The sequence below is a fragment of the Eleutherodactylus coqui genome, chromosome 1 (assembly GCF_035609145.1).
Source record: "Eleutherodactylus coqui strain aEleCoq1 chromosome 1, aEleCoq1.hap1, whole genome shotgun sequence".
Classification (NCBI taxonomy): domain Eukaryota; kingdom Metazoa; phylum Chordata; class Amphibia; order Anura; family Eleutherodactylidae; genus Eleutherodactylus; species Eleutherodactylus coqui.
The window spans coordinates 19,225,231-19,243,335 of record NC_089837.1 but is presented as its reverse complement, the minus strand read 5'-3'; the positions used below and the strand labels follow the sequence as shown (position 1 = coordinate 19,243,335).

The window sequence follows — 18,105 nt, the reverse complement described above, 5'->3', positions numbered from 1 at the left end:
AGCGGAATAACCTGCGGGGAGACGGAAACAGAAAACAGGCGGAACGGGCAGCCCAGAAAGAGGGCGGTGCGGGGGCCTCGGGCGAGTGACGTCACTAGCCGCTGACGGACTGCTGACATCTGCGGACTGAGAGGAGAGCGGCGGAGACCACGTGACCCCCGGTAGGCAGACGGGCAGCGGGGGTAATGTGTTATATGACGGCCGGGAGGGGGCTCCTTCGTCCCGAGGGCCCCTGAGCAGCACCTATAGGGCCCACAAACATCTATAGGCGCCCTGCCCTTGTACTGCACCCCCCCAGAGGTGGACGGTGCGGTTACCATGGTGACGCCGCTCAGCAGCCTCCTGCTTACAGAAGTGACCTGAGGGGAGCCAGGCGCTAAGCCTGCTGGGAGGCGGCCGGTAGTGGCTGTGCTCTGCTTGCTGTCAGTGAATGAAACCATGAGTTCTATCTGGAGGCCGAACCGTCCGTCAGCAGCGGGTTGTTACCGTGTCGGCCTGCAGACAGGCATCGCACCCGGACCGGTCTGCACCGCCTGCTGGACTTCGCCTCTCGGGGCAGAAAACTGGAAGTTACCGCCCGCCCTACTGCTGCTCGGGGTGGGGGCTGGCTCCCTCTGGGGAGTGGAGGTGACGGATGCCATAGACCGCCCTCCGCTGTCCGTATTCACTGCCAGCAAGCAGAGGCGTCCAGTGGGAGAGATGACAGCCTGACATCAGGAGGGGCAGAGCAGTACAGTCTGAGACCATTAAGGGCTTTATTTCTATAAGATTGACCGTCCCTTTAAATTAAAGGGGAACTCCACAATCATGCTGTCCCTGGTCACACTTGGACCTCCTGGAGTCGTTGGCCGGTGACCGCCGGGGCTCTCCTTGGTGACACTTGGACCTCCTGGGGCTGATGGCTGGTGACCGCCGGGGTCTCCCTGGTGACACTTGGACCTCCTGGAGTCGTTGGCTGGTGACCGCCGGGGTCTCCCTGGTGACACTTGGACCTCCTGGGGTCGTTGGCCGGTGACTGCCGGGGTCTCCTTGGTGACATTTGGACCTCCTGGAGTCGTTGGCCGGTGACCGCCGGGGCTCTCCTTGGTGACACTTGGACCTCCTGGGGCCGTCGCCCGGTGACCGCGGGGGTCTCCTCGGTGACACTTGGACCTCCTGGGGCCGTCGGCCGGTGACCGCCGGGGTCTCCCTGGTCACACTTGGACCTCCTGGGGTCGTTGGCCGGTGACCGCCGGGGTCTCCCTGGTCACACTTGGACCTCCTGGGGTCGTTGGCCGGTGACTGCCGGGGTCTCCTCGGTGACACTTGGACCTCCTGGGGTCGTTGGCCGGTGACCGCCGGGGTCTCCCTGGTCACACTTGGACCTCCTGGGGTCGTTGGCCGGTGACTGCCGGGGTCTCCTTGGTGACATTTGGACCTCCTGGGGTCGTCGCCCGGTGACTGCCGGGGTCTCCCTGGTGACAATTGGACCTCCTGGGGTCGTTGGCCGGTGACTGCCGGGGTCTCCCTGGTGACAATTGGACCTCCTGGGGTCGTTGGCCGGTGACCGCCGGGGTCTCCTCGGTGACACTTGGACCTCCTGGTGCTGATGGCCGGTGACCGCCGGGGTCTCCTTGGTCACACTTGGACCTCCTGGGGTCGTTGGCCGGTGACCGCCGGGGTCTCCTCGGTGACACTTGGACCTCCTGGTGCTGATGGCCGGTGACCGCCGGGGTCTCCTTGGTCACACTTGGACCTCCTGGGGTCGTTGGCCGGTGACCGTGGGGGTCTCCCTGGTGACACTTGGACCTGCTGGGGTCGTTGGCCGGTGACCGCCGGGGTCTCCCTGGTGACACTTGGACCTCCTGGGGCCGTCGCCCGGTGACCCCCGCAGCCGTCGCTCAGAGGGGTTTCTGAATGGCGCTCCCTGCATGGAGGCGGACCGCTGATTGGATGTGCTGGACTGTAACCTGCCTGGCCGGATACAAGTGTAGCAGACACTCAGCTCTGTGAAGTCTATACAGAAGAGGCGCCCCCTGTATGTAGGGGAAAGGTCCTGCGGCGCTGGGCTCCGTCTTCAGGGTGACCTCTGCACTGACAGGTATCGGGGCGGCAGATGGTTACGGTGTAATACCGCCACGTGGGGAATCTGGGGGAAAGGTCACCGCTGGAGGAGGCAGCGGGGGAGGGGAGGAATGTCTGCCTGCGCCTGCTAACCCCTTCACTGCCTGCACAGCGGGAGACCTGCGGATACGAGAAGGACCGGAGATGTACGGAGCGCTGCGGAGCGGTATGAAGGGCTCCTCCCCCTCCTATCGCTCGCGGCGTCTCCTGCTCAACGCCGCGGGTTTTCCGCTATATCACGGTCTGTAAGTGGTAGGAAAACGCTACGTAAACCGCGTCCGCGGCAACTGCGGTCTTAAGGCGAGAATCCGCGTCTGAAGCTGGCGATGCGTCTGTGACGTCCCGCCGCTGAGCCAAAACTGACATGGCTACTCCTCTCCCCCCCCCCCCCCCCCCCCCCCCCACGGGGTGAGTTTTAAGTGCGAATTTGGGGAAAAAATGCGCCATGAAGACGGCCGCGGCTTCACAGCACCAATCAGCGGCCTGTAAGCTGGCGCAGAATATCTGCCATGCTGCGCCGTTTTTGCATTAAGCCCTTTGATTTCCGTGGCCGGAGGTGGGCGGGCGTTGTGCCCGTACTGCGCAGTGACTGCAGCGCCCTGATTTTGAGCCGCTCGTTCACTTGAGCGCATTTCTCCCGCGATGTTCGTTCGCGCGGCCGGATCCGTGGCGGCTCTCTTGGTACCGACTCTGCACTGAAGAAGCCCCTTGAATCAATACCTGGAAACCCGCTGCGACCTTCTCTGACGTAAAACGTCTGAAAGCCGCGAGGCGGCGGCGTACCTCAGCCCGCGAATACGCTGCATGTCCACAGACTGAAATACGCGTCCGCCGTGTGACCGCACCCCCAGGCCGCGCTCACAACCGTGAAACCAGCGCTTCATGAGACGTGTTAATATGAGCCCCCTGTCCTCCTGAATGGCGTCCTGCACACGGGGAGGATATCCCGCGGAGCGGTAAATAATCGCCGCTCTCTGTGCACGGTGGTGAGCGCCATACTGGGCCGAGTTTCTCAGATATCGCGCTCAGCTGTGTGTAGGTAGCCTGAGGAGGTAGGTTATGAGTGACGGTGGATGGGCGGCGGCGCTGCACGGGAGGGGGCGTCTGGGCGGCGGCGCTGCACGGGAGGGGGCGTCTGGGCGGCGCTGCGCGGGAGGGCGCCTGAGCTCTTAGGAGATAATCTTGGCTTCTGCTATAATTCCTCGCAGGGAGGGACGTGTTGCGCGGTTACCAGCGGCAGCGCTCTCACTGACTCCTCCCACCTTCGTGTCCCCCTCTGGGCAGCCTGTACGCTGCCGGTGCCCGCTGTAGCCACATGCGTATGGCTGGTAATTACCTGGCAGCGCCCGGCCTTGTTATACTGCGGCGTGCTGTTAGCGCGGACGTCCGCAGCGTGTAATGGCGCCTGTAAGCCGCGTCACACGGAGAATCTACATGTTACACGAGAATCTCCTGCGGGGGTGTGGCCAGATGAGATTCCGGTAGAGAATGCGCAGTCACATGACATCCTGGCAGGTCATGCTGAGACTTGTAGTCCGCAGTTCTTGTCTAACCTCCCTCTCTCTGTTCTTGCAGGATCCACAATGGCCTTCATGTTGAGAGGAAGCGTCCGGCTGCTGCCCCGCACGTCCCGACTCGGTGAGAACACGGCGCGCCGCCATCTTCTCTTCCGTCGCTGTACGGCCGCTCTCACGCAGGCGGTGTGTTGAATGTCGCATTAATCGTGGTATATCGCGGTCTGCTCTGTCTTTGCCCGTTCAGCGCACCTCATCGCCCGCCACAATGACGGGGTGCGCCAAAACACAGGGAGCTGCAACCGAAGGCGGAAGTAACATCGCAGCAGCGCCGTCCCAGAGGAGATCCTCAGCTGCGCGGGGATTCCCTCCATCCCTGCAGTGATGTGAGGCAGGGTCACATGGTATGGGGTGGTATTCGCAGCCCCGTATCGCGCTCGCCCGTGGGTGGTCGGCCTTGTTTCCCTGTAATGGGTTTACAGAGTAAAGTCTCTGGGAGAACGTGAAATCACTTTCTGCCGCCATGACTTGTGGTTTTTCCCGCTGACGGTTGTCCCCCTTTTTGCCGGACGTCCGCGGGTTCTTTTATTGGTTCTATTTTGGAGCGTCACCTTTTTTTTTTTTTTTAAATCCCTTTTTTTTTTTCTTGAGGACAGGGTGACCAAAAAAGCGCAATTTTGGTGGTTTTTTTTTCCTCTATCACACATGTAGATGTGCGCAGTTCTGGTCAGCTGACCATTTTGCACTTTGTTTATTGGCTGCGTAGACCCGGGGGGCGGGGCCTTCCTGAGGCGGTGTTCTCGGCTGTCACAGCAGTAATATCCGGCGCTCATTGCTCTTCTTGTCTTTCAGCGATCAGATCCGTCAGCTGCTCGGCTCCGCTCCAGTCTCCAGGTAATCTCACGTCTTAGATCTCTGGGACTTGTAGTTCCACAGCAGGCTCCCGGCTCATCTCGGGGCTCATTCACACCGGTGGATTGGGTTTTGGTCTGATGCACCGAACATGACTGCCGATTCACTGCCGATTTTCAGCCCTTTTTGTGTTTTTGCTGCATAATGGCTACGTATTTCCAAGCACTAAAGCAATGCGAGCCGCCCGCTGGTGCGCCAATATTTAGTGAGGACTCGCGCATCGTGTTGGCTGTACATGTACGCAGGCCTGTTCCCCTCCAGGGGCCCTTCTGGTCTGTGATAAGTAGATCTGCTTCCTCCCACATCTGAGGCCCTGATGCGCCAATGTGGCGGCGCTGCTCCTCAGTATGTGTCCACCTGACAGAGCGCAGGCGGCGGCTATAAATCAGCTAGGGCTCCATCGCACGGATTTACTCTCTGCATGGCACTGCGCTGTTCGCCCTTGCGCTGGCGCCGCACCATCAGAGTATCGCAGGCAGATCCCCCCACAGAGGCGAACAGTACCGGCCGATCAGCTTTAATCTCCCTTTTGTCTCCCAGCCGTCCAGCCGAAGAGTAAGAAGACGCTGGCCAAGCCTGGTGTGAAGAACGTGGTGGTGGTGGACGGCGTCCGCACCCCATTTCTGCTCTCGGGAACCACGTAAGTCAGCAGGATGTCGCCTGTGAGGTCAGAGGTCACAGTACTGTACATGTAACCCCCCCCCCCCAGAACCTCATTGGTTCTGATTCACAATTCCAGCAATCTCATTGGTTGTTTGGCTTGTGTGATTCAACCTCATTGGTTATTAGTGCTGAACTGGAGTGTAATATAGATATATGCGCCCTGCTTATATAGACGCAGGCCATCAGAGGTGACTGATGGGGAACCATAGCTCCCAGCAGACTGTCGGGGCATGCTGGGAGTTGTGGTAGGCATATGTTAGAGCCTGCTGAAAACTGAACCCATCCGCAGATCCTGTAATAACTCGATCGCTCGCATGGTATTAACCATTGACCCTTCTGCCCGCAGGTATGCGGATCTGATGCCCCACGACTTGGCCAGGACAGCGCTGCAGTAAGTATTCAGCAATCACGGTCACTATTAACCCCTTAGCAACTGCCAAGGGGGAGGAGCGTCCCATCGGCACCCTGCAATGCAATTGTGAGGTGCTGATGGGTCCCCATGGCAGCTGGAGGCCTCACCAAGGCCTCTGTGCCTGCGATGTAACTCGGCCTATTAGACCCCTCCTCTAGCGGTCATAGGCATAGAGTACTGGGGTAGCGGCTTCACGTCTCCTTCAGGGGTTAAGGAGGAGGGGTGCAAAGTTCAGCAAAGTTTAATATAAAAATAAAGAGGAGGTAACATCCTTAATGACCTGAACCAAGAAAAGGCCACCTGGTGAACGGCGTAAAACAGTCAGATCTGCTATTGTCCGTCTGTCTGCCGCCCCCATAGAAAGGAAAAGAGAAGGGGATCAATAATTCACATTTATCCTACAACGATATGAATGAAAACCACTTTTTCCATTCCGTCCGTCCTGACGGCGCTGCTGGTTGCCCTTTGACCTTTCCGGGATAGGAAGAGGAGTGGCAGAGGCCGCCTCCCTCACGCGCCACCAGTGTTCTTCCTGTCTGACGGGCGCACCGGAGGTCTTGTAGCTGACCGCGCAGGGTTGAGCGCACAAGAAGCGATCTGGGGTTCCTTGCCAGTTGCGGTAATTTCCCCATACCGGCTCTGGAGAGCCCAGCTGATCACAGGGGCCCGCACGGCCCCTGGCACCTAGCGGCTGGAGCAAGGAGGAGCATGAAATTTCACACCTGTACCCTTGTAAGTCACTGCGGGGTGCAGTCAGGCGCACCTCCTTCTGCAATGCATGGGATTGACATCAGCTGTGCCCCTGGGCGTGCCGCCTTCCCAGCCAGAAGGTGGGCGAGGTTGGTGGAGCCTCTGCAGTCTAATCCATGAGGACTAGGACTGACCTCACCAAAAAGCAGCTAGGAATGGCATTAAAGGGGTTTTCTGGTCAAAGATACTATTAATGACTTATCGGGATACGTCATCAATAGTTGATTGGCTGGGGTCCGCCACTCGGAACCCTGAGCATGCAGTCAGTGCCACAATAACAGAATGCCTGCAGTTACCAGCGCCGGCCACTACATGGGAGGTTGGCGCTGAGACTTCAACTCCAAATACACAGAGGTCAGAGATCTGCTCGCCTCCTGGAGAATCTCCCTGCATCCAGCAGGACAACCCAGGGGGGTGCATTCGCTCAAAGATGGGAGGTGTCGCTGGCTTGTGCTGTTCCTCCACCTCCGATGGCTCGGGCTCTTCAAGGATCAGAGACAGTGGAATGAGGCCTGATGCCCACGGGCCCATGCAGTGTCCCCATGCAGACTCCTGCAGCGGATTCCAGCCGGCCCGCAGCTAAGAAATACATTGTACTGGCCTGTCCAGCCGCTGCTCTCCTCCGTGCCGGCCGGATCTTCTTTCTTCTGCTCAGTGGATGCGCTGTTTAATATATTTATTATTATATAAACGCCTTTCCCGCGGCCCGGCGGCGTGGATGTGGGCGCAGTGACAGCTTCGTCTGTGTCGCGGGCGGATGGCTTCAATTGACTTCAGTGTAAGCCATCCATGCTGGAAAACCGCACAGAACAAAGCATGCTGAGGATGCGATCCGCGCGCCGGGGAAATGACATCCGCCAGTATTTAATGACCTGCGGGTGCGCAATGCTTCCCGATGGGCGCGGATCACGCCCGCACGAAACCCGCGCAGACTGTAAAATTCTATTTCCCCGTAGACATTGGGCCTGAAGGTCATGTTTATCGCAGCGCAGAAGGCCGCGGACTCCTCTGAGTCTGGCAGTTCAGGACCGGTTCCTCTACCGTACTGAGAGTCGCTGCCAGTAAACTGCCCCGACGGTCACCAGTTACCACTGGCAGGGCAGGGAGGGGGGTATCGGGGCAGTGCTGGATACTAGGAGGGGAAGAGGGACATCTAAAACTTATGCCACAGCGTAATCCAAAAGAGGAAATACTAGGGCTCCTACAAAAGGGCCCCGGAGGACAAGCGGCGGCTCTTAGTGCTTGTGGAACATACGGGGCTTAAAGGGAAAACCATTCATCAGGAAAGTAGTCTGTTGGGACATAGATGCAGTCCGGTGTAGTGATTGTAAACAAAGATGGAGGCCGTCCGGGGGGCCACAACCAGCGCTGGAGTAGGGGGACCGTATATAATAGTGACACCCTCTCTGGTCCGTATACTGGACCCTCTCTTCACGGAGGGCTGATGATTATCCCCGGCTTTTTTTTATAGGTTTTTGCACTTTTCTGCAATAAAAACCATTTTTTTGAAATCTTTTCTTCTTTCTAAATCGCTGCATTCAAAGTCCTGTAACCTTTTTATTTCTCCACGGGCGGAGCTCCGTGGGGGCTTAGTTTTTGCGTGACGAGTTGTAGTTTTTATTGGTGCCATTGTGGGGTACATACGGATTTTTTTTTGATCACTGATTGCGTTTTTGGGAGGTAAAATGCTAAACATTGGCGTTTTGTCTCAGTTTTTTTTGCTGTGCGGAATAAAAAGGCGCTTAAAGCGATACAAATATGTGGGGTTTTATTTAAAAAAGTGGTTTTTTTTTTGTTTTGTTTTTTAATGCTACTATGAGGAAAAAGAACAAAACCAGTTTTTGCTTTTTTTTTCACATTTTTCTCTGTACATTTATTTTTATCTTTTTTACACCATTTCTGTCCCTCTGGGGGACTTACACCACAGCACCGATGATCGCTATGATACAGCATTGTGGGACTTTTCTCCTGCAATGCCTTATCTCTTGTTATAGCGATCATAGGTAGTGGTAATACAGGACGCCTGTAGGTGGCACCCTGTTACCATGGCAACCAGCCGGGCTCTCTGCAATTACATCATGAGACCCCCGATGAAGTCACGGAGGGAGCGTGCTCCCTCTGTGAACCCTTCCCATGCTGCCATCTACATAGATCGCGGCAGGGAAAGGGTTAACAGTGGGGGACGCACCCCCGACGCACCCCCGCTGTTGCAGTGGGAGGCCGGCTATCGGTGACAGCCGGATAGTGCGAGATCTGTCATGACCTTGTGCTATCCCATGACGTAAGGGTACATCCAGTTATGGGAACCGCCCCGCTGCCATGACTTACCCTTACGTCATATGGATGGAAGGGGGTAAGGCACATAATCGGCCGTCACTAGGGGTGGATATCCAGCCCCTCGGGCCGCCGCGTATTCATGGCCCACATCTACTTCGGTACATTCCGGTCCTTGTTGCCTTCTTCCATAAATATAGACGTGTTTGGCGTGTTCGCCGCGTGTTTTTCCGCTCCCACAGACTCCTCTGTAATACGGACCCAAATAGGAGGCGCTGCGATTTTGTTTCTTTGCAGGTCTGCGGGGCGTATTGTGCGCAGAACACGCAGAGAATCCGCTCGAGTGAAGAGGGAGGGGGGTTCATGTAAATGGCGCTCAGGCTTCTGATTGCACAGACCTCCTGTATCGCCCGCTGTACTGCGTTGTGGGAGATGTATTCATGCCCTAAGTTCTATGAACACTCCGTCTCCCACAATGCAGCACAGCAGAGCGTACAGTGTATGGACATTGACCCAGCCACAAGATGTGACTATCTGCAGCTTGGCAGCAGGGAATCGCCAGAATTGTGACCGCAGCTCTGGATGTGACTAGTGATGTTTTATTATCGCTTTTCTTGTATATCAGAGGATTACTGAACCGGACGAACATTCCCCGAGAGGTGGTGGATTACATTGTGTACGGCACCGTCATCCAGGAGGTGAAGACCAGCAATGTGGCTCGGGAGGTAAGTGTACATGGCACTGCGGGCACTGCCACGCGGCCGGGGGGCGCTGCTGCATGCTGGCAGTGACACTGACACTCATCTTCTCCAGGCTGCACTCGGCGCTGGATTTTCTGACAAGACTCCAGCTCACACTGTCACCATGGCGTGCATCTCCTCCAACCAGGCCATGACTACAGGTACGTGACCCACCACCTCAGCTGCTGCAGAACCTCTCTGACATCACATTAATCTGATGGCCTGCGGGAGCCGTCCCTGCATTAACCTAATAAGTAAGGTTGTTCTTGGTGTCTGTTGCAGCTGTTGGCCTGATCGCCTCCGGTCAGTGCGACGTGGTCGTGGCCGGCGGCGTGGAGTTCATGTCCGACGTCCCCATTCGCCACAGCAGAAAGATGAGGAAGACCATGCTGAGTCTAAGCAAAGCCAAGACCCTCGGCCAGCGGCTGACCGTCCTATCCGGGATCCGGCCCAACTACTTGGCCCCAGAAGTGAGTGTCGCTCCTCGTGTCTTTACCTGTTTGTAATTTGCTGACGCGTACGTAACACACCGGCGCTCCCCGCAGCTCCCGGCAGTGGCAGAGTTCTCCACCAGTGAGACGATGGGACACTCCGCAGACAGACTGGCAGCCTCCTTCGCCGTGTCTCGCGTGGAACAAGATGAATACGCCCTGCGCTCACACACCCTGGCCAAGAAAGCACAAGACGCCGGTCACCTGTCGGACATCATCCCCTATAAGGTGCCAGGTAAGGGCGCGACGCACCCCGCACCCGCTGCTCACCTGCGGCCTGTGGAGGTTGATTCTTGGTGCTTTATTTATGTAATGAGGCTCTTTGCAGCAAAGATGGCAGCAGATTCATCCTGTGATCATTTGATCGCTGGGTATAATAGTGTTGTAGTTGTAGGGACCCTCAGGCAGTGGTGGCAACTGAATGGCACCTCCTGATCTCATCTGGGGGGAGGTGGGGGGGGGGGGGGGGTCCATTCGGGGCCTCTGAATACTGATTTGAGGCATCAAAATTGATGGGCATTTAAAGGGTTAATAGCCCTGATCGCGGCTGCTGCAGGCGGCACCTGCTGTGTATGGCGTGAGATGTTATCCTGGTCCCACTCAATACAAAGCCCGTGCACCCAGGACTAACTGTACCTTCTGGGTCCTGAAGGGGTTAAAGTCTTAGAATACCCACAGGTGAGGGTCTCTACCCCCGGACCCCCAACTCACAGACCCTCCTTACTTCCAGGTAAAGACACTGTAGATAAAGACAACGGCATTCGTCCGTCCTCCATGGAACAGATGGCCAAGCTGAAGCCAGCATTCGTCAAGCCTTACGGCACGGTCACCGCCGCCAACTCCTCGTTTTTGGTAAGTGTTTTGTGATGTTACCGCTCTGTGTTTTGCGGAGGGTTTTGGTGCCGCAGTCATGTGACGTGCGCTTTCTGTGCTCAGACGGACGGCGCCTCGGCGGTGTTGATTATGTCTGAAGAGAAGGCCCTGGCCCTGGGATACAAGCCAAAGGCCTATCTGCGGTAAGTCCTCCTGTAATACACATGAGACATACAAACCTGCCCGCAGCAGCCGACTAACCAGGCCTCTTCTTCACAGGGACTTTGTGTTTGTGTCACAAGACCCCAAGGACCAGCTGCTGCTGGGGTGAGTACCTGCGGCCGCCCGTGCCAACGCTCCAGACTGGGCTGGTATATAGATGGGACTACCATGAATCTACAGGGGGCGTACAAGGTCTGCATAACGCCTGGCTCTTGTCATGGTAAAGGATCCAACAGAGGAATCCTTGCACATTTCTTTCCCCTCAGTGTGACCCGTTGTCAGTCTATTCCTCAGTGACTGGAACAGATATCTCTTGGGGTGGAGAACAAATGTGGTTGCATAAATCTACACCCCCTGATGATGCACCCCTGGACTTTACGGCAGCTCCTTTAATGTTGCTGTCAGCCTCTTGGCCTCCCAGACCAATGTTCTTCTGTTCTTTTCAACAGTTTTTGATGGCCGTCCAGTTCTTGGTAATATCTCTGTTGTGCCCAATATAATCCCCTTCTTGCTGATGGGCTCCCCTGTGTCCCATGGTACATGTAATGCCTTGGACATGTTTTGGCCCCTTCTCCTGACTGACTCCTTCCAACCATCAGACCCCCAACTAAGAAAATGTCAGGGAACTCCTAGAAGAGCCGAACGTTCTACGGGGGAGCCGGAGTCCCTGTAAGTACGGTCAGCGGAGTACTGACTGCTAACCAGGAGGTTCAGTCTGAGCACCACCCCATCCCCGACTACAAGCGGGTGTGAACACTTATACAACCACATTATTTCAGCCCCCCCCCCTAAATGACTCCAGTTTGTCCCACGGGTGGTCCGGGCGGTCCAGATGAGACAGATAGCGGGTCACATTGCAGGGGGGATCTGAAGTCCTTCGTCTTTTTCAGCGGGGGTGCGCAGACCTCTTACATCTACGATGCATATACATGTATGTACTAAGTGACCCTCCTGCTGATTCCGAGTTCCATCCTGTATAGTACTGTAGAGCTGTACCACAGTGCCACCTACTGGTGAGCTCTGATACTGCAGCTCTGTACTGTAGATGTATCGCTGCTGTCTGATAATCCTCCCTTTGGTGTTTCAGCCCGACCTACGCTACCCCCAAGGTGCTGGAGAGGGCCGGCCTCTCGCTGGCTGACATAGACGTCTTTGAGTTCCATGAAGCCTTCGCAGTAAGATACGAGTCCATATATAGACTGGGGCTGCTGGGTGACGTCCTGCATGGTGGCGTGCCCTCCTATAGTGGGGGTGTCATATAGCCCCCCACTGCCCATCATAATCCGTGTCCTCTCGTCTGCAGGGTCAGATCCTCTCCAATCTGAAGGCAATGGAGTCTGAGTGGTTTGCGCAGAACTACATGGGACGGAAGACGAAGGTGACTATGAGCCTGCTGTGATATCTGCAGTAAGATGCTTGCCCAGCCGCCGGCTGGATGTCAGACAGTCCGGCACGGCGCCGGATTACAGGAACCTCCCGCCACGGAATCTGTCCTCTTATTCCTCAGCTGATCTGTGATTGCGTCAGATCTTCCATCGATCCATTGTGTTGTGTTTCAGGTTGGAGCGCCTGCGTTGGACAAGTTTAACACTTGGGGGGGCTCTCTGTCATTGGGTCACCCATTTGGAGCCACTGGCTGCCGTCTCGTCATGGCGGCCGCACACCGGCTGAAGAAGGAAGGAGGACAGTACGGCCTGGTGGCAGCGTGTGCAGCTGGAGGACAGGTGAGGACTGATACACCTATAGAAGATGACCTAGACTCTAGACTAGCAAGGAATTGCTTAAAGGGGGTGTCCAGTTGTAAGGCATTAATGGACTATATGTAGGATAGGCCAACAAGAGTAGATCAGTGGAGGTCTGTTGGAGCCCTACTTATCAGCTGCTCACTGGGCCAATTTATGCAGGAAGCAGACAGCTCCGTTCCCACTGCAGTGGACAGGCTTTGCATTGCAGCCGAAGTTTCAATTGAAGTGCATGGCCTGTGATACCAATAATGACCACTGCAGTGGGAACGGAGCCATCTGCTTCCTGCATAATCTGTTCAGTGCATGCATATAACTCCTCAGCAGGGGCCCTGAGGAGCGAGCGGCCATCAATCTACTATTAATGGTTTGTCCTAAGAACAGGCTATGAATGCCTTTACAACTGGACAACATATTTAACTATTTTAGCACCTCCAGTTTTTTTACTTTTCCATCCCCGCCTTCCACGAGCCATAAATTTTTTTTCTTTTATTTCTAGTACCATTTTGGGGTGCAGACATCTTTTTTTGATCACTCTTTAATCAAATATTCTGGGAGCCCGGATACCAAAAAAGTCACAATTCTGTCATTTCATCGTTTTTTAACCGCGCTCAATGTCTGGTATAAACCTAGTGATATTTTACTAGTTCAGACTTTAACGTACGGCAATGCCAAATGTGTGGGGGGTTTAATAGGCGAAACGGGAAAAGGAGGGGGGACCCTTTATCCTTTCCTGGTTAGGTCATTGGGGAACACAGCGAAGACCTCGGGTGTAGCTGGTGCCAACGAGGAGGCAGACTCTTACCAGCCCCCCGTAGCCACTCGGCTAAGGCTGCTCTCACACATGCGTCACAAACCGCAGCATTTACCGTGATTTGGGGCGGCGCTTTCTGAACACGTTACGGCTTTTGACAGGCTTTAGGCATACCGCATCATCGCTGGTCTTCGAAACGCCATTGAAATCAATGGGAGCGTTGTACCGCGGTCAGCCTGGTGTTTGAAATGCCGCGCTAATCGCGGTTAAAAGCGAGTCTTGGTCTCCAGCGGAGGCGGACCACCTCCTGCTTACAGGTCTTCAGGATCCTGGAGCGCCCCCCCCCTGCCGTACAGAATCCCCTACTATAGAGGAACCTCAGGGTTGCCAATAACTCCACGTCCCGAAGGCCATGTGGCACTAAGAGACCCTAACTTGTCTGTGACCCACCAGCGAAGATCCTTTCTTTTCAAACCCCTCCTCCGCCAAACAGAGGTCAGAAATCGTGAAAGATCAGGCTGATATCATTGCCACAGCAAGTATGGCGTCCCGCAGCTTCCTTATTCCTGTCCCCTGCCCCCTTCCTTGACTTTCCCACCCCATGTGCGGCCAGCTCTCTTGTGGCCCGAGTGGAAGTAGGGTCAAGCATGCTGTTGCTATCCCCTTGGCAGTCAATCGCGCCCCTTCCGAGGTCTGCGGTGGCGCTGTTCCCATGCTGTTTCGGTCCCACAGGGCAGGGGACCCCCCCCCCCTTGACTTTTTGGTGGGCAACCCCTCTCTGCTAACCCGGCTCTCAGCCGGTCGCTACCATGGAACTCATATGTGGCAGGACCGTGGAACTATGACGGTCCCCAAGGTCACACGGTCGCCCCCTTCCTCTGCCTGCAGCATTCCCCTTCACAAACCCCCTAGGAAGCGCTGCTGCTCCGAGGGCAAAATATTGGATTCTGACTCTTCCTTAGATGAGGAACGTCTTCTGGAGGTGAGATGGGAAATGCATGGCGTCCTAAAGGCCCAAACTGTCTGCAGTGGTAGGGGGGCAATGTGACAACCCGCAGCGACCTCCTCATAGGGGGTCTCCGTGTGACTAGTGATACCGCACACATTGGCTGCTGCGCTGGCAGGTTGGGGGTTAATGTAATGACTACAGAATGACACAATAAGTAGTCCGGGGGGGGTAATTGCTTATTTGCATCACATTTGCATTAAGCACATATTGTACAGGGTTATGGTGGCTGGAGGAGGATGTGCCCTGTGTATACAGCCTTGTATAACCTCCCGCCGCGGCCCCCGGGGTTCACTAGCGGACGGCATCTCCAGCTGTGATGACCAGTCCGGAATCCCCGAAGACTTGTGTAGAGTCAGTAAATATCACATATTATACCCTTGTTCTAGGCATTATTGGGGGTCTCGTAAACCCCTTGCGCTCCTTTTTCTGATCAACATTTGCCCATCAGCATCTGAGTCTGCCGTGGCCTGCGATCACTATGACTAGCGCTGGTGCGCTGCGTCTGCCGTGGCCTGCGATCACTATGACTAGCGCTGGTGCGCTGCGTCTGCCGTGGCCTGCGATCACTATGACTAGCGCTGGTGCGCTGCGTCTGCCGTGGCCTGCGATCACTATGACTAGCGCTGGTGCGCTGCGTCTGCCGTGGCCTGCGATCACTATGACTAGCGCTGGTGCGCTGCGTCTGCCGTGGCCTGCGATCACTATGACTAGCGCTGGTGCCCTGCGTCTGCCGTGGCCTGCGATCACTATGACTAGCGCTGGTGCGCTGCGTCTGCCGTGGCCTGCGATCACTAGGACTAGCGCTGGTGCGCTGCGTCTGCCGTGGCCTGCGATCACTAGGACTAGCGCTGGTGCGCTGCGTCTGCCGTGGCCTGCGATCACTAGGACTAGCGCTGGTGCGCTGCGTCTGCCGTGGCCTGCGATCACTATGACTAGCGCTGGTGCGCTGCGTCTTCCGTGGCCTGCGATCACTATGACTAGCGCTGGTGCGCTGCGTCTGCCGTGGCCTGCGATCACTATGACTAGCGATGGTGCGCTGCGTCTGCCGTGGCCTGCGATCACTATGATTAGCACTGGTTCTACAATACATTCATATGTACCCAAAAAAGTGGTAGTGACTAAAAACTGCAGCTCGCCACTCAAAAAACGAGCCGCCGGCCGGCCGCGGCGTCGGGAAAATAAAGTTATGGCTTTTGAAAAGTGGAGATCAGATCAGATACTGATGGGTCAGAAAGGACAAGTCCTTAATATTGGATTACCAGTAAATGCCTATAAGATTCACTAATCGCACACATCCGGACCCCATTTATCACAGCGGGCATGATGGGTTGGCACCATGCTTCCTGGCATCTGACCTGTGAACATGATGGGTTGGCACCATACTTCCTGGCATCTGACCTGTGAACATGATGGGTTGGCACCATGCTTCCTGGCATCTGACCTGTGAACATGATGGGTTGGCACCATGCTTCCTGGCATCTGACCTGTGAACATGATGGGTTGGCACCATGCTTCCTGGCATCTGACCTGTGAACATGATGGGCTGGCACCATGCTTCCTGGCATCTGACCTGTGAACATGATGGGTTGGCACTATGTTTCCTGGCATCTGACCTGTTCCTCATGACATATTGTTAGGGATCTGTTCTTAAATTGACAGGATTCACCAAGGCACAATGCATGCCCAGCACTCCAGTGCCAACCATGCTGGCAGTTTCCTTTGCTCTGCATGCATTTCCTCCAACCCTTATTAATAAATATCTGTTTATACGATCTATTTTGGAACGGACCCATTAACCTTGAGTGTCCCCTTTAGACAGTCTGATCTGCATGAGACATGTATGGTGTGGCCCATGACCTGCGTGGAAGGGACTTCTATTTGCATATTACCATTTTTGTCTCTTGCAGGGCCATGGAATGATTGTAGAAGCTTATCCCCAATAGCTCGACCCCGTATCACCGGCTCATCGGACACTCTGGAGCTCCCGTACGCACCCATTACTAGGAGCATCTGCCTGTTTTGCAGCACTGTAAATAATAAATTTTCTTAGTTGCCTTGTCTGCAATATAGGACCTGAGTGATTTTGTACCTGAGCCGTCCCACTGGCTTCTCTGCTGTTCACTGCCACATGTTGGGGTTAACCTGGAGCCCATGGCGGTTCCCTGCTTTCTTAACCTGGACATGACACTTCCTGGTGTGCAGACAATGAACTGCTCTCGTTGCCTTATAATAGCTGCTGATTGTAGAAAAACCATAAAAACCACTGCAGTGACTGAGTTAATATCTGAGAAACGGGTGAGAAGCCGAGGTTTTCAAGAATTAATAAAAAAAAAGATGACTAAAAAAAAGTTGTTCGGTTTTTTTTCTGAGCAGAAATCTGTCACCTTTTGATTCTGAAAACTGCTTTCCACTTCCTGGTTCTCTTTCTGCGCGGTCAGTCCTGGAACATACCGTGTTCATCGCTCTATAAGACGCACCTCGGTTTTAGAGGAGGAAAAAAAGGGGGGAAATTTCTGAACTCCCCCAGATGAGGCAGGAAGGTATTACAAATATATGGGGCTTGGTCCTGGGCTTTAATCCCGGCCGATAGAAAAAATACAGCATGGGATTAAAGCTCCTGCAATCAAGCCAGAGCAGGTTGGGGCTTGGCTGCTAGTAAAAGCCAAGGACCTGGAGGAGAAGGTAAAAGCGCTATGTAGCGAAGAGAGAAAGCAGAAGTGTTACTTCCTCTATTTGACCTTGTGATCACGTGACCGCCGGGTGCCCCCTGGCATAGTAGAGCTGCAGGGTTTTAGCAGACCCCGACCAGCTCTGCCACTGACTGATGTCACTAGAGGAAGATGGTTCCCCTGTATCTGCGGCTCCTATGGATGCCGCAACTACAGTGGAAAATGTGAAAAAAGTGACAATGTGAACGACCCTCCGAGGTCTTGTATATCCTAATGGAGAGCAGAGAGGTTACAAAAATAAATAGAATTACAAAAACTTACAGAATAAAGATTTATACAGAAAAAATAAAACAAATCGACGCCAACCAAAACCGTCGCCATCTACGCCCTCTAATCCAAGACTATACAAATGTTATAGATCAAACCAACATGACAAACCCATCCCCCATACACGATTCTTAAAATGTAGTAGATTTACTCTAAAATAAACTACAAATTTATAAAAAGTACAATTATTAGGGTTAAATCTATAATCTAATGGCCCCATCTGTCACGGGGGAAACGGCTGCAACAATAACGGTGGGAGCTGAAGAAAAAAATGGGGCAGTAAAATCCCTAAGTGTCTGGTCCTTAATGGTGGACACCGTGTAATGACTGACTGTCCTCACAAGGCATCACACATCAGGGCAGCAGACGCAGCCCACTGTAGGACCCGGGACCTTGTGCTGCCGGGTATCCTGGAGGGTTGGCATGTGGACCTATTGCTATAGAGACTCCTCTTCACCATGTGGTTGTCTCCTCCGCCGTGCTTCAGCTCCTTGTGTCTCTAGTACAAGTCCCCTAACCATGGGGGAAACCCGGTGTATAGATCCTGCATCCAAAGATGTTGGGGGGAGTAGTCGTGGCCAACCTGACGGGTTCAGTCGCCAATCTTACAGGACGGCTCTCCCCGTGACTGGCTGGCCAGTAATAACAGGATGGCATGAGCTCCGCTAGGGGAGAAGCCGCTCTTCAAAGTGGCTCTCCAATCTAGGACA

At 54.8% G+C, this 18,105-nt stretch overlaps 1 protein-coding gene across 1 annotated transcript; it reads left to right on the top strand.

Annotated features, from left to right (window-relative positions):
• The first annotated feature begins 48 nt into the window (after nt 1-48).
• Nucleotides 49-16,464, top strand: HADHB (hydroxyacyl-CoA dehydrogenase trifunctional multienzyme complex subunit beta). Its single transcript, XM_066594413.1, has 16 exons — nt 49-161; nt 3,679-3,741; nt 4,470-4,511; nt 5,070-5,169; nt 5,539-5,583; nt 9,254-9,353; nt 9,442-9,529; nt 9,651-9,838; nt 9,914-10,094; nt 10,590-10,711; nt 10,796-10,875; nt 10,952-10,999; nt 11,982-12,069; nt 12,198-12,272; nt 12,454-12,618; nt 16,307-16,464. The coding sequence occupies exons 2-16, from the start codon at nt 3,687-3,689 to the stop codon at nt 16,340-16,342; spliced, it is 1,413 nt and encodes a 470-aa protein (XP_066450510.1). The 5' UTR covers nt 49-161; nt 3,679-3,686; the 3' UTR covers nt 16,343-16,464.
• The last annotated feature ends 1,641 nt before the right edge of the window (nt 16,465-18,105 follow it).